Source organism: Sphaeramia orbicularis, chromosome 5, assembly GCF_902148855.1.
Source record: "Sphaeramia orbicularis chromosome 5, fSphaOr1.1, whole genome shotgun sequence".
Lineage (NCBI taxonomy): Eukaryota > Metazoa > Chordata > Actinopteri > Kurtiformes > Apogonidae > Sphaeramia > Sphaeramia orbicularis.
Window position 1 is genome coordinate 41,561,992 of NC_043961.1, and position 16,777 is coordinate 41,578,768.

The 16,777-nt window shown below is 37.7% G+C and overlaps 1 protein-coding gene across 1 annotated transcript in view; it reads left to right on the forward strand.

Moving 5' to 3' along the window:
* LOC115419588 (protein-glutamine gamma-glutamyltransferase E-like) overlaps positions 1–16,167 on the forward strand; it is a 61,754-nt gene extending 45,587 nt beyond the window's left edge. The window contains exons 10-17 of the mRNA XM_030134474.1: positions 234–343; positions 505–620; positions 2,090–2,216; positions 2,312–2,520; positions 3,750–3,924; positions 7,043–7,206; positions 12,217–12,350; positions 15,511–16,167. Of these exons, the coding sequence (XP_029990334.1) occupies positions 234–343; positions 505–620; positions 2,090–2,216; positions 2,312–2,520; positions 3,750–3,924; positions 7,043–7,206; positions 12,217–12,350; positions 15,511–15,667 (1,192 nt within the window). The 3' untranslated portion in view covers positions 15,668–16,167. The remainder of the gene's footprint in view (positions 1–233; positions 344–504; positions 621–2,089; positions 2,217–2,311; positions 2,521–3,749; positions 3,925–7,042; positions 7,207–12,216; positions 12,351–15,510) is intronic.
* The last annotated feature ends 610 nt before the right edge of the window (positions 16,168–16,777 follow it).

A 16,777-nucleotide genomic window follows, 5' to 3' on the forward strand; every position in this document is an offset into this window, starting at 1 on the left:
TTTTCTTATGAAATTCCAAGTTGTTAAGGTTATTCACATTTATTTAAAGGATAGTTTTGCAAATGTAAAAACAAGGAGAAGAGGTTGGATTTCTCTTTATTTACAGACTATTATACTCTTACTTTACTGGTCCGACCCCCTTCAGATTAAACTGGGCTTAATGTGGAACCGGAACTAGACTGAGTTTGACAGCCCTGCTTTAGAATAAATCTGAACCTTGTGGTGTGTTTTAGGAACTTCCATGTGTGGGTAGAATCGTGGATGACACGACCAGACCTGGCAGAAGATGGAAAATTTGACGGATGGCAAGTTGTGGATCCAACGCCACAGGAGCTCAGTGATGGTATCTACCCTCACTTATAGAGAAAAGGCGTTTTGGGTGTCTTAAAAAGCATAAATGAGCTCCACATAAATGCTAATTTCATTTTGGATGGTCAATGAATACCACGTATCCGTTCAATGAGGTTCGTTGTATGTACATATTCTTATTTTGTGGTGTTGTAGGTCTGTACTGCTGCGGTCCAGCATCAGTCAAATCCATACAAGATGGAAACAGTGATCTGAAATATGATGTTCCATTTGTCTTTGCTGAGGTCAATGCTGACTGTGTTGACTGGCTGGTGAGTATGCAGAGTTTAAAGATGGATGGATGGATGGATGGATGGATGGATGGATGGATGGATGGATGGATGGATGGATGGATGGATGGATGGATGGATGGATGGATGGATGGATGGAATAAAAAAAGAACTAGAACCCAAGAGCAAACACACTATACATAATAAATTACAAGTATAAAAAACAGAACTGGTCAAAATCTGGACAATCAAACAGTAAGGTACAACAATAAATGAAATGTGGAAAAGTGAAATGGAATTTTTTAGTGAGATGGAGATGCATAAATAACAGTAAAATGCATAGTGGATATGTTTATGACTGGTGTTTTAACATCAGATGGGTTCGAAATTTGTTGTATTTTGACACAACTCAAGCTATACACCTCAAAGAAGACTGTTTTTGTTTTTGTTTTTTCCACAAAATGAATAAATATATTTATTCAACAAGATTCTTTAACTGCTGTAGCTTTACTGTCTTTAGTTGGCTTCAGATAGAGCACATTATTCTGGGATAGAATGAGGTCCAGAGCACATTTTCCAAAAGGTGCAACAATAAACTGTAATGTGCAAAGTTAAAGTGGACATTTTTAGTGGGGAGCAGGTGCATGAATGACATTAAAGTGAGTAGTGTAAATAGGTTTCTGACCGGGTTTAAACATCAGACATGTGAGTCTATATACTATACATACCATTGAGATCGTATACAGTCTGTACACCCAGTGGTCTGAGCTGGGGGTCTGTATTAGTAATGACTGGAGTCACTTGTCACTTTTCCATTGACCCTCAAATTGCGTACAACTTGGGCATAAAAATTTGCCAAATGGAAAAACAACAATTGCTCCAAAACTCTTGTTTTTCAATGAAAAAGTTATGCATTTCCAAGAGGTGGGCATTCAGGCATAGCGAAATTGGTATATAGTGCAAACTGCAATGGAAAGACCTTTTTGCGCAACTAGAGTCACATGAACAAAAAAATCAGATGTTGATGAATGTTACAACAAGTGAAGAAGAAGAGTTTTAAAAAAAACAGGGCGCGGTATGTGTGGAGACTAAAGGAAACCGAATCATTTTTTAATTTAGTACGGTATATAGGGGTAACACACATTCTAGATTCAAAACAACAGATATTTATGTTCGTCACCATGTTTATGGAATGACTTCTCATTACATCTCTTGATAATAAATAAACAAATCATCGCATTTGTGATTTAATGGAACAAGCAACATTACACACTTCCGCTTTTTTGACATTTAGTAAATATCAATAAAGTTTTGTGCCTATGTCCAGTGGAAAAGCAACTAGTGTCTTGACCAATGACAAACTGGAAACAAGGAATACCATTTAGAGCCTGTGCATACATGTGTTCACAGATGCTGAGTCTACCATGAAGAATGCACACTCCCCTATACATGTTAAGTCACATTGTTTTGGTCATTTTTTTGCTAATTTTTGGTTTTGTGTGTCCTGTCAGATGAATCCAGACGGTTCGACAGTACTGCTCTCCAGGGACACAAAAACAGTTGGAAACAAAATCTCCACCAAGACTGTTGGTGAAGATGAAAGAATGGACATCACCAACAAATACAAGTACAAAGAGGGTGGGTTTATCCATCCATCATCCATCCATCCATCCATCTGTCTATCTGGAGCTCAAAACACAAAGCAAGTTGTGATTATCCTCCAACCTTTACAGGTTCAAAAAAGGCAAAGGCTATTTTCAAAAAGGCAAAGCGTAAACTCAAGTCCAAAGAGCGGGATGAAAATAAAGATGACGCAGTGGAGGATAGTGGGATGGATGAGCCGACAGATGAAATGGAGTTGGATGTGGAGGCTGAAACTGGAACCGAAGACACTGTGGACGAGCCTCCACCTCAGAAACCACTGTCCATGCACTTTGAAGAGGTTCCATCCCTGATTTTTTATCTCTTAAAGATTTGGTTTTACATTCTTGCAATTATTTTGACTGCTCATTTCTCAGCATCCATCTCCTGTTTCCTATCAAGTAATGGATAAAAGTCTAGACAGAACCTGGAATTTGTAAAAATGTGGGAATGAATTAATCAAAGCCACAGCATGTACCATTTCCATATTCAAATATCGAACAGGGTGACATTTTATATTTTCTTAGCTCATATAGTCAACCATTTCTAAATTATAATAATATGCAAGTTAATTCCTGATTCATTGACTGATGCCAACAGGTCATTGGGTCATCTACTGGTGGTGTCATATCTCCTAAATTCTCCTGACCTTTACAGTTAGTGCTATTTGGGGCTGTTAACCCTTTAACCCCTAGGTCATTATTCCAGGTAAAGGTGCTGCTTTGAATTGTCGTCTGTTTCAGTGTCATAAAAGCTGCTGTGAGTATGTGCTTATGTTCCTTTTCTTCAGTGGTTTTGGTTTACTGTGTGTTTAGGGTCAAAACAGGGTGAAATAACAGAAAAAGACAAAGAGAGGAATTGAAGTTTGACAGATTTTGACTAAATCAGTCACTCAGAATGTACATCAATTAGAGATTTAGGATGTTGAACATGAACTGTGAACTGGAACACACTGAACAACAACAACAAGGATCTGAATTTGGGCCCAGTACTTTTTGTACTGGGCTCTTTTTTTAGAAATCAGTCCAGCTACTTTTTGACACCTGGTTGAACTCCAAAAAGCAGTTACACAGTCAAAACTCAGTAAAAACACAGTAAAAAAAAAAATAAATAATTAAAGGAAAATCACCACAACACTGAAAACAGCAATAAAAACAAAAATCACAAGGAAAACAGTGTTTTAAAAAAAGCTTAAACCATCTGTTTTTATAGTGAGTTGGTCTCACTCACTGCTCTGTTTAATCCCCATTAAACAAACGACAGGGGGTGTACTGAGCATGCTCAGATGTCTATGGAAAGAACAAAGTCTATTTTATCAGCACATTTGGAAATTTTAACTATTGAGTAAATTGTTGAATTTTTATGAATATTTAAAATAAATCATACATTCAGAATGATCACCGCAGACATGTCAGGGGTTAAAGGGTTAACCTATAAAGAAATGGCTAAACTTGAATCAAAAGTGTGTTGTGATTGTTTGTTCCATTCTATGTCCTTGTGTGTCTTCATTGACATGTTCCGCTGCAATAGGTGTCCAAGCCTTTAAATGGTAAAGATGTGGAGATGAACCTGGTCATTCGCAGTAACAGTAAAGATCTGCAGGTTCTGTCCATTAGCATCAGTGTCCAGTCAAAGACATACAGCGGATCACGAGGAACAAACATCCAGTCTGAGGAGAAGGAGAAAGACCTGCCGCCTGGAGAAGGTAAACATTAAAACATCTCCTGTTATAAGGTAACATTTTCTACTTGACTTTTACAAAATAATTTGTCCCCAGTGTCACACAGCAGATCTAACCCTAACCCTGCTCCAATCAAAAATTCATTATTTATAGGTTATTATGCCTACTATTTAAATGGTCTAGCCCACTTGACATCACTTTGGGCTGAATGTGGCCTCTAAACTAAAATGAGTTGACCCACCTGACCTAGAGCATTTACTCTTCTCTGGGAACTCTAACAATTACTCTGTTTTAGAATTAGGCCTAAACAGACAAACTGTAATATTTAACCCATAAATACCCAAACATCCATCACCAACCAAAACCTTCCACTGATCTGAACTGTTTAATACCTGTTGATCCACTAATCCTATCAATCCATGTAAATGGTGTAAAATGCAGTTTGTCATTTTTTCGTGGTCATCAGATATGACCCATTTGGACATTCAGAGGCTCTGTAGTGAACGTGGAAACACCGTCATCTTCTACAACATTGATTCACCAGTAAAACCAATGGAGTTGGATCCGTGACAGTGGATGGAGACACTGGTTTATGTTCAATTAATGAGAGATTTGACTGGAAAAGACACTTTTTTTCTGCAGTTTTCCCTGTTTTTGATATAGTAACGCTCAACTTTAATATGAGCTTTTTTGGACATCCACATAATCAGTAAATTAAATATAGAAAAATACCTGATTTATACTGATGAAATGCAAAATACAGAAGATAATATTAGAGTAAATGATAATAAATCCCTTCAGAGCGGTTAAATATAGAGAAAATGTAATTTGGGAGCTAACACAAAAGTAGTGCTGGGTTTTTATGGGTTAATATCTTTTCATGGTCATCAGATATGACCCATTGGATGTTCAGAGGCTCCGTACCTTTGACTGCTAAGGTCTCCCTCCAAAAAGAGATTTTATCCCAAGGGACTCCTGGTTACATAAAGGTTTAATAAAAAAATAAATGAAATAAAACTACTGTAATTTCCTGTTTATCACTGGAAAGTGCAGGGGTTTTTTTCCAATGGGATTTTGAACTTTTCTGATGGCACTAACAGTGACAGTCATCAAACGTAACATGTAAACCTAACTTTTAATCCCCCTTGGCCAAATATAGTGTAAGATTCTGTTGAAAGTTTCTGCCCTATAATTTAGATTAGATTGTCTTTGTATGGAACTTATTACACACATTACATACATATTTATATTTGAAAGTACTCAGATATTATTACTGCACAAGGACATTGGACCTTGAAAAAGTAGGTCAAGGTCACCTATTTTCAATAGGCTTCTGCTCCATGCCAAGAGCCATCACCTGACAGACAAACAGATGACAAAATTATTACAATACCCCCTCGCCCAGAAGTTGTTCGAGGGGGAAAAACTGGACATTTTCACAGATTTACAAACCTCGCCCACATGTCCAGGCTAAACAGGATGTTTGGTCTCCCTATTTAACATCTAATATAAAAAAGTAGTGTCATGTTATAGGACTTTGAGAACTTCAGGATAAATGTATGTGTCACAGTAGAGATTGAAATCCAGTAGGATTCCTAATCCTACTAGGACAGATTGAAATTTTAGTTTGTCCTAGGACAAACTGAAATCCTACAAGAAATTAGGATCTGAAGATTGGAATTCCAATCTGTCCTAGGAGAATTTACAATCCTACTAGGACAGACTGTAATTCTATTTGGAAGTGGGATCTGAAGATTGGAATTTCAGTCTGTCCTACGATTTCGCCATCACCATTCCAGCTGAATTATTTTCATATCTTAGATACAGTATATGGCCCTTAGGTCAACACACATTGTAACCAGGATGCTAGCTGTCCTATCTGGTCCAACCTTATTCAATGGCCGTTTGTAACTGTCATTGGTATGTAAATGAGACACATTTGTATTCAGAAATCGGTAGAATTTGAAAAACGTACCTGTAAACAACCCATTGCCATGGCAACATACAATTTTATTATTATTTAATTGTTGCCAAGCCATTCAGAAAATGTACGATGTTAAAGTTGGCATTGGCATTTTGCTGCCCCTGGTCTAGATGGTAGGGTTAAAAGTAAAAGAAACAACAGTATTCTTACAAACCATGATTTTATTCAGAATTTACACAGACTTTGAATCTAATATTCTATAGCTAAGCTTCAAAGACTTTTTCTAAGACTTAAATGTGCTGCATACTACTCACTAGTTAAGTGACAATAATCTGTCCTAGTAGGATTGTAAATTCTCCTAGGACAGATTGGAATTCCAATCTTCAAATCCTAATTTCTTGTAGGATTTTAGTTTGTCCTAGGACAAACTACAATTCCTATCTGTCCTAGTAGGATTAGGAATCCTACTGGATTTCAATCTCTACTGTGACATATACATACAGTAATTGTGATGCCCCCTGGTGGAGAGATATTTCAGTCTGGGTTCATGCGTTTTGTCTGCTCAGACCTGCTGTAGTTTTCATATTACTCTTGGTGTCTTATCAGTTTACAAGCGGTTAGAGCACGGCTGACCTTCTGTCTCTATCCACTTGGTATCAGTTTAATTATCGTTAAAAGACCAGTTACTTGTTTTATGGCCCTAAACAAATATCTGTCTGTGAGTACTGTCATGTAATAAGATATGAATTCAACTTATACACTCAGCTGAGGCTCTTTATGTTGTTTAATCTTTATTTTTGTGCAAAAACAGAAGACGCTAATAGCGTTAGCATGTATATGGGACTTTCAGGGTATTTTAGCATCGTGCTAATCGCTATCATTAACTGATGTTTTTTGTGTTTTTGGAACTGTAGCTCACTGTAAGTTAATGTTGTGTATACTTCACATAATACATTGTGTTTTGTAGCTCTACACATGTTTTGTTCATCAAAATACATTATACATGATTGTAACATGCATTTTGTTTTTGTGTGTACAGTTTTACAGTCATCACAGTAAATATCCAAAACAGCAAGAGGCTTCTGGGGTGTTTATTGGAGCACTGTTAGCTATGTGTACAGCTAGTTGTTAAACACTAGTGAAGACAGAATAGCATGATTCCTTTTGTGTTTTGATGTTCAGGTGTTTTCTTGGGTCTGTCCTTCCTTCCCTCTGCAGATCTGTCCATCCCTGTCCTGGTCAAGTTCTCAGACTACTGGGAAGCCATGGTGGACTGTGACACTATGAAGCTTTCAGCCTTGGTCAAAGACAAAGAAAATCCAGAGAAAAAGTACATGTGTGAGGACAACGTGGTGCTGGAGAACCCCCCACTCAGAGTCACAGTCAGTAGAACCAAATTCACCTCCATGTGTCTGTATCTGTTATTATTAGGACAGTGGACTCCCTCCGGTCAGAGTCAGTTATTACATCCATGGTCTGAGACTGTGTTGGTGGTTCACCACCTTCAGTTTTACTGATAGATTTTGACTCCAGTGTGGTTTACCCCCATCCTCCGCAGGTCTATCCACACTGGGACCACAGACATTTATACCTTCAACCATAGATGAAATAAGCAGAAAAGTCAAATGGTTTATTCTTGTCTGTTTTATTTGCATTTACTTCTCCTTTCAGTGACAAAGTTGGTGTCATGGCCGTGGGGTGAAGTGTCACCCGATATCTCAGTATTAACTCCGAAATGATATAAAGACAACGCCACCCTAATACTTGTTTGGGCCCCACTTCAACTTACATGAGTTTGTCCTGAGTATCTATATTGAGTAGGGTGATCATATTTTGATTTCCAAAAAAAAAGAGGACACTCGGCTCCGCCTTGAGATACTTCATCACACACTATGTAATTACCATAGTATTCTGTGCAAGCCCCCATAAATATTTCAGTGAAACAGGCTGCTTAGAACTATTTTATTATTCTAGCTGTAGAAGTGTCATAAAAGCTGCTGTCCTTTTTTCATTTCATATTTGTTCAGGTTATTCACATTTTATTGTTAAAGGATAGCTTGTTAACGTAAATATTTTCGTACTTTAATGAAGGTTTTTTTTCAGTTATGTATTGGCATAATATCTAGATTTTTTTTCCCACATTAAACCAAGAAGAACATTTGCAGTCCTTATTCATAGGTTATTATATCATTTTACTTCAGATCATATTGGTCTGTATGTGGAACCTGAACTAAAACAAGTTTGACACCTTTGACTTTTAATAATTTCAGTATAGTTTTTGCACTTTGCAAATTCATACTGTGGACCAGATTGGACCCTTTGGTGAGCCGGTTTTGCTGTAGTGCATCTATGAACAGGTCTGTCCATCCCCACATCCACAGGCTGGTGTGGATCAGTGCCTTTCACTGCCCTAATGTCCCATATGTCACTGGAAAGACCAAAGTCCTTTCTTTCAGCGGAATGTGGAATCTTTCCAATTGAGCGAACAGTGACAGAGTCACAGTCATCGAAATTGCACTGGCACAGATACATATGCATTTAAAGAGTTTTTCCTGTGAAAAACAATGAAAACTGGACATTTTTGCAAATTTATAAAAACCGCCCAAACGCTCTGGGCAGGACGTGAAAAGAGAGGACATGTCCAGGCAAAAGAGGACATTTGGTCACCCTAATATTGATACGGTTTCTCTGCCGGGTGAGGATCTGAAGCAGCGGTGGCCAGGGAGGGGTTATCACAAGAGCAAGATCCGTGACCGTCCAAACAGACCAGTTCACTGGCTGTTGTACCGAACCTTATCAAACCATAGTTGGATGTGCGGTCCAAGGTACACACAGACCGCACTAGCTGCGTACTAAATGGCTGGCTCATAGGAAAATGTGAACAGACATGTTTATTGACCGCTTGTGGGGAAACAACAATCTTAAATTTTGTTTCATCTTTGCATCCCCTGGGACTTATTTGTTCATATTTTATTGCGTTCTTTTCTAATTTTATGCGTATAGGACACAGGATGCAGGGCAGATGAAACACTGTAAGTATCTGTTTTCTGTCCTAAAAGTCACTAGAAGTTACTAAATTACATCATTACCTAATTTGCATAATAATCAACAAAATGAACAAAATAATCAACAAAATGCTCAACATAATCAATAAAATCAACAAAATAATCTACAAAAATAAACAGAATCAATAAAATGAGCAAAAATCAACAAAATAACCAACACAATGTCCAAAATAATCAACAAAATTAGCAAAATCTATATATTGTCAGTCCTAAAAGTTGCTAGAAGTTACCAAATGACATCATAACCTAATCTGCATAATTGTAAATGGTCATCTAATTGTAATAAAGGATGTAGGACAGAGGAGTAACACTGTGTTAGAGACAAAATAATGAGAATAAAACCAGCCTAAATACACTACAAACAAAAAGTTCAGGATGTTTTTAAGGAGCTGAACTGCTCTAGCCACATCTGTGGCTTCCCAATTACATTGCACAGATCCACAAAACATCAAAAAAACAACAAGCAAAGAAAAGAACATCATTCTGGCTTCTGTTGACTTGAATAATGTAAAAATTTGACCAGAAAAATAAGCACCTCAAGTGTACAATTGTGAGTATTACCGTAATGTTTAAGTTGGCGGTGTTCATTCAAGCAAAACCATGCTGAACTCAGTGCAATAGAAAACAAACAAATGGGAGGACCAGGGGAATGCTAATAAATTGGACAGATTTAATGAATAGCACCTGGGACAAAAAAAATGGTTTGGTTTGGTTTTTAACCTTATGGTCCACTTAGGAAACAACAACAAGTCACAGTAAAACAGGAACATTTACAGCCAGAATATTTGTAATTTTCAGTCGAAATGAACAATCGAAATGAATCAAAAAGAGACAATAGAGAAAACTGTCAGTGTCAGTGGGACTGATTTATATTCAGTGATTTGTTTTAGACAAACGATATGTGTTTTCACGTCACAGTCTCCAAAAGTCTCCAATAACACCAGAAAAAGGGGATGGAATTGTCACTTAGTGGCTTTTTGGATAAAGAGTCTAGAGGGCTCTGAAAAATCACTAAATATACCAACAAAGTGTCTAAGTGTGTAACACTGACTTTTCCAGCTACAGACAGACTGTGGGTTTATATGACTGGAACACAGAAAATCATCTGGGGTCAATTGAAAGAAAATTGGTGATTTTTAGGGTTTGAGTCACTTTCCAAAGATGAGAAAAGCTTACAAATAAATTTCAACAGTAAATACATTTGTTGCAAAGATGCTTTTTTGGAGGGAAAAAAAGTTGCTGTGGTAGAATGAAAAGTGGTTAATCTAGCATCAGAAGTGCTCAGTTGGCACCAGTGGTCTCTAGGCAGATCAGCCCCCCCCCCCCCCCCCCCCCCCCCCACCCCCCCCACCACCACCACCACCACCACCATCACCACCAAAATGTAATCATTTGTTCCTTGTGCCAGTATCAACATTTCCTGAAAATTTCATCAAAACCCTTCCATAATTTTTTGAGTTCTCTTGCTAACAACCAAACAAACAGACAAATCCTGATGAAAACATAACCTCCTTGGCAGAGGTAATAAAGAAGTTTGGTGCAAGCGAGTGTCAGCATCTTAGCTATTAAGTGCCCACTGCATCTGCTAAACAGGATCTCCATGTATTTACTTGATATAGAATAAGGCTTTTATGAGGTGTTTCCACATCTTCATACTACGTATTTTGTTTATCAGTCCTTCATTTGTTCTGCAGAGTGGTCTTCAAACTGTGAAGTCCATCCGAGATCTCCGTTTCCATCTGTTTAATGTGAAATGTGAAATTCTAAGAATTAATGAGAGAATGGATTTTATTCAAAAGGAATGTTTGTCTCTTCTAGATCTACCTCAAAACAGTGTCTGCACTAGAGCTGCAACCGATTAATCGACTCAAAGTGATCCAAAAAAATCATTCTACCACAGTTCTCCTGAATCAAAGCTTTATTTCCTTCATTTCACTGCTGTTAAACATTGGTTCCACTGTTGTGTTTCACATGGATGGTTATTGTGATGCACAAAGAAGCTTCAGTTCAGGAAAACTGCAATAGAATATTTCCCTTCAATCAATTCAAGTCGATTATTCGATTCATGAATTTTTGCATTCGCTTCAAGCACCTAATCAATTAATCGGTTGCAGCTCTAGTCTGCACTAGGGATGCACCGATAGCACTTTTTCCAGACCAAGTACGAGTACTTACATTTGAGTACTTGCCGATACAGAGTACCGATACAAGTACTTAATAATCCCATTCCAGTTCTTAGTTCCTTTTGTAAATGTGCTTTATTTTCGTCATTAGTCTGACTGGAAAAAAGTGCTGCTACTGACATTTAATGTGTTGGAATGAGCGTTTCTCAATTAATCCACCAGGGGGCGCCACTCTTAATTAACCATACTGGACAAATACCACGAAGAAGATAAAGTTTTTTGAGAAGAAGAAGAAGAAAGTCAGTAATAACAAACATGGAGACGACAGAGGTAACACAAATGTGATACTAATATTGCAGCGTTTTCACTGGTAAGGTTTAACAGCTTAGCTTCAGCAGGTAGAGAAAAGAGAAATGAGTGATAAGTTTCGTTTTCACTTCCGCTGGCGGTGGTCTCTACCACTCCGTACTCCCTGTGGTATTCTCATTCTGTGTACGCATCCACCAGCACCTGGAAAATGGATGGAATATGCGCAGAGGACGGACAGAACGCTGTGTCTGTATCTGCCTGTGTCTTTAACGTTACTTGCAGTCAATGTTACTTTTATCACCATCATTTATTTTAAAAAATCTCCACACTCTTCACACTCCCCTCACATTATTCCACCGTCATGTACCTGCTGCACTGAACTGTGAATGTCACACGGCCGTAAGTGGTATCGGTGCATTTGTATCGGATATCTTTTACGAGTACGAGTATGAGTACACACACTGAGTATCGGAGCCGATGCCGATACTCGTATCGGTATCGGTGCATCCCTAGTCTGCACATTACAATACATTCCCTTTTCAGGTTCTTTCTAGTGGAACATTTAAAAATTCATTGTATAAATTTACATAAATCAACATATATGTGTAATAAGACACTATCATATATATTGAAAACATGAGTTAACCAGCACTTTTGTAATTTGTTGTCTAATTCATCTAATTAAAGTATGCAAGATTTAGCACATTTAATGCCTGAAGCAGATATTTTCTAAGAAAAAGTAGAGCAGTGAAATTCCTGGCTATGTGTAAACATACTCTTAGACTGTTCAGAGGAAACGTGTGTCAGCTGGTCCACTGGAAGCTCCTCTCTAAAATCTACATTAAAACACTTTATTTGTAGTTTTGACTTTCTTTGTGTATTTGTGTGTTCGCAGGTTTTTGGTGAAGCCACAGTGGGCCATGAGTCATCGTTTGAGGTGGCGTTTGACAACCCAGTTGACATCACACTGAAGGACTGCACACTGACCTTCAGTGGAAGTGGACTGTGGAAAGATGAACTAATGATCACGTAAGTGTGTAGCATTTGTGTGTTGCACAATGATTATTAAATATGATAATAATAATAATAATAATAATAATAATAATAATAATAATAATAAAAATGAGGCTTGACATTAATTTACATCCTGAATGATAGGATCAGGTCTAAGGTTTTGCAAGATGTGAACACACTCACAACACACAGAACACATGAGCTGGTTCCATAAAATGGCAAGAAAATATTAAGGAAGCTTTTGAAATTACAAATTGTACTTCCCATAAACTGGTTCAGAGCAAATTACACTGGTCTATCATTTTTAGAGGTCATCTGCCATAGATTAAACAGCATTATTCTCATATCATAACTGACTCATAGACAAATGGGCAAAAGTATGTGAACCCGTTGAATTCAGGTGTTTCTTTTCTAACAGGGGTCTGGGATACAAAACAATAATGACAAATGTTGTAATATACTTTTATATTGGGATAAATATTGCATTGCTTAGTTTGGTTTATCTTTATCTTTGCTTCCAAAATGCCTCAGAGGTGGTTTTGACTTCATTTCTCTCAAATTTTTGATTTTTTTGTCCATGACTATGATTTTAAATGTTCTACCTCTAAATTTTTATAATATTTTTCCTGCTCTGACTATAAAAAATAATTTTCTACCACAAGTAATCATCTACTTTCTTCACATCTCACTGAGGAAGAAAAATCTCCAATTAAACTTAAAGGAAATATGGATGTTTTTAAACTATATTAGCATAAATACTGGCACACATCATGTCTACAGCTGTAAGATGTCCTGTTCACGATGATCTGACATAGAAACATCAAGATTAATAATCAATATATTATTTATCCCAATATAAAACTATATGATGACATTTGTCATTATTGTTTTGTATCCCAGACCCCTGTTAGAAAAGAAACGCCTGAATTCAACGGGTCCACATACTTTTGGACACATAGTGGATGAGTTAGGTAATTATTTATGCTATGAGGCTAACGATGTGCTAAATCTTATATACTTTGAGATGGAAAACCCATGACAAAAGTGCTGTTTAGCTCATGTTTTCAGCGTATATTATACAGTGTTATTACGCACACATATATATTGGTCTATGTACATTTATACAACAGATTTATAAATCTTCCACAAGGACCTGAAAAGTTGATAAAGATGTATAACAAACATCTGAGGCAAACATTCCTTTTTAAAATAATTCTCAGAATTTCATATTTTGACCCAGGACTGTATCTTGGAAACTACAGGCGACCATTTTTTACTTAATTCTTAGTAAAGCTGCACTTGTATTTTGAAGGTGTTTTTCTTGTAGACCAGTGTTATGTAGGTTGTATTGTGTTGTCAATAAATGGCAGAGTCAGCTATGTCACGTGTGACTCTAACAACAGTGTTGAATAACAGAGCAGAAGCAGAAGATTCTGGTGTTAGTTGTCATCTGAAATGGATGCGATGTGAGATAAATGTTTGCTCTGTCAGGATTTAGTTGAATAGGGAGCATCCATATCATATTACAACAGCGTATTAGGGCCACAGAAAATAGAAATTAAAACACTTGTCACTACAAGAATAAAGTCATAATATATCAAGATAAAACTCGTAATTTTATGAGAATAAAGTTGAATACAAAAAGAGTCATAATTTTACGAGAATAAAGTTGTAATATTTCGAGAATAAAGCCATAATATTATGAGAATAAAGTCGTAGTTTTAAAAAGACTCATAATTTAACAAAATAATGTTGTACTTTTATGAGATTAAAGTTATCATATTTTGAGAATAAAGCCATAATATTACGAGAATAACATCACAATTTGAAAACAGGTGGGAAAAATATCATAATTTACGACAATAAAGTTGTACCCACTTGTTGCATAATGGAGAACTTGGAATATTTTGTGAGGTTATACTTTCATTTGGGGTTTATGCACGGCCAAATACTGAGCTTATTAGCCCACCATCAACACATTAGCATTAGTCGTCCGGTTCAACAGAAGTGAAAGTTGCTGCTTCACTTGTTGCATTCTCTGTAACCGGAAACTCTGTCATCAACAAGGCTTGAGGGTTACAATTTCTAAATTATGACTTTTTATCGCACTATTGCTAATTTATTTTCAAAATATTATGACTCCAAATCCGAGGCCATGGTTCTCGACCAGAAAAATGTGGTTTGCCCTCTAAAGGTCGGTGGAGAGTCCTTGCCCCAAGTGGAGGAGTTCAAGTGTCTTGTTGTCTTGTTCACGAGTGAGGGAAGGATGGAGCGTGAGATTGACAGATGGATTGGTGCAGCGTCTGCAGTGATGTGGTCGTTGTATTGGTCTGTTGTGGTGAAGAAGGAACTGAGCTGAAAGGCAAAGCTCTCGATTTACTGTTCATTCTACGTTCCTACCCTCACCTATGGTCATGAGCTTTGGGTCATGACCAAAAGGACAAGATCCCGGATACAAGCGGTCGAAATGAGTTTCCTCCGTAGGGTGGCTGGGCGCACCCTTAGGGATAGGGTGAGGAGCTCAGTCCCCAGGGAGGAGCTCGGAGTAGAGCCGCTGCTCCTCCACTTCGAGAGGGGCCAGCTGAGGTGGCTCAGGCATCTGCTTAGGATGCCTCCTGGACGCCTCCCTGGGGAGGTGTTCCGGGCATGTCCCACCAGGAGGAGACCTTGGGGAAGACCTAGGACACGCTGGAGAGACTATGTCTCTCGGCTGGCCCGGGAACACCTCAAGGTCCCCCCGGAAGAGCTGGAGGAGGTGTCTGGGGAGAGGGAAGTCTGGGCATCCCTGCTTAGACTGTTACCCCCGCAACCCGGACCCGGATAAGTGGAAGACAGCGGATGGATGGAATATTATGACTTCAATCTCATAAAAATACGACATTTTTGTTAAATTGAGTTTTTTAAAAACTACGACTTTAGTCTCATAATATTATGGCTTTATTCTCAAAATATTACGACTTCAGTCTCATAAAGTTTTGACTCTTTTTGTATTGGACTTTATTCTCATAAAATTACGGATTTTATCTCAATATTTTACAACTCTATTCTCAAAGTGATTAGCATTTTTTAATAGGAGATGAACAAGGAAATGTCAGTGTCAAACTCTCAAACAGACACAAGGACATGTGGAATATGATTTTTATTAACCGATGATCTGTCTTTGTGGCACTGCCAGTCTTTCAGATGTGCTGCCATTTAAGTCCTTCAGCATCAAGCAGACTTTTACTCCATACAAAGCTGGAAAGAAGACTCTGGTGGCTGACTTCGACTGCTCTGTGTTCAGAGACATCAAGGGCAGCACTGCAATCCACATCAAAAAAGCAGAAGAGTGAGAGTGCAGACCAGAGGGTTCCACTTCCATTCACTCATGTACAGCTACTGTTCTACTGGTTCACTGGTGGGGTCGGGTTTTACTTGCGTTTACTCTCCTGCTGGGTCACATATGGGCTTTGGACCGTGTATGTGTGTATGTGTGTGTGTGTCTTTTCCATGTGATACGCACAGTGATTTCTAAAATAATTAGTTTAACCCTTTAACCCCTGAGCCATGATTCCAGGTAAAGGTGCTGCTGTGAATTTGCGTCTGTTTCAGTGTCTTAAAAGTTGCTGTGAGTATGTGCTTGTGTTCCTTTTTTTCGATGGTTTTGCTTTACTGTGTGTTTTAGGGTCAAAACAGGGTGACACTATGTTCAGACAACAGGTCTTAATACACAATTCAGATTTTTTGGTGAAATCCGATTTTTTTGTGTGCTCATTCATATTACACATTAAATGTGACTTCTGTCAGTTTTGAGTATGAACTGAATATGACCCTGAAGTGACCTACATGTGCAAAAGAGGTCCTGATGTAATACGTGACCACGCAGGTATGCACTGTGTTTACAGAGGTAAATATGTTTTTCCCACCTCTCCTCCTCCTGGGATGCAGAATTGTGACTTTTGTTGCATTTTAATAACGTAAAAGTCATAAATATGACCTGGCCATTCAGACGGAAGTTGTGTTGCAAAATATCAGATACATATTGGATTTAGGACCACATATGAAAGTGCTCTGGGTATGATTTGAAAAAATCAGATTTGTGCTGTTCAAACTGTCTTTAACAGATCGGATACAGGTCACATATGGGCAAAAAAATCGTATATGTGTCACATTTGTCTGCAGTCTGATGGTAGCCTAAGAGATTTAGGATGTTGAACATTAACTGTGAACAGAACAACATGGATTTGAAATTTAGCCCAGTAGTTTTTGTTTTGGGCTCTTGTTTTAATAAATCAGTCCAGCTGCTCTTTGACACCTGGTTGAACTCCATAAAGCAGTTACACCGTAAAAATAAATAAATAAAATATGCAACAAATGAATAAAAACAATTCCTCAATAAAAAGTGATCAATAAACTGAACAATAATGAATAACCCAACAAAATAATAAATAACATAAACAAAA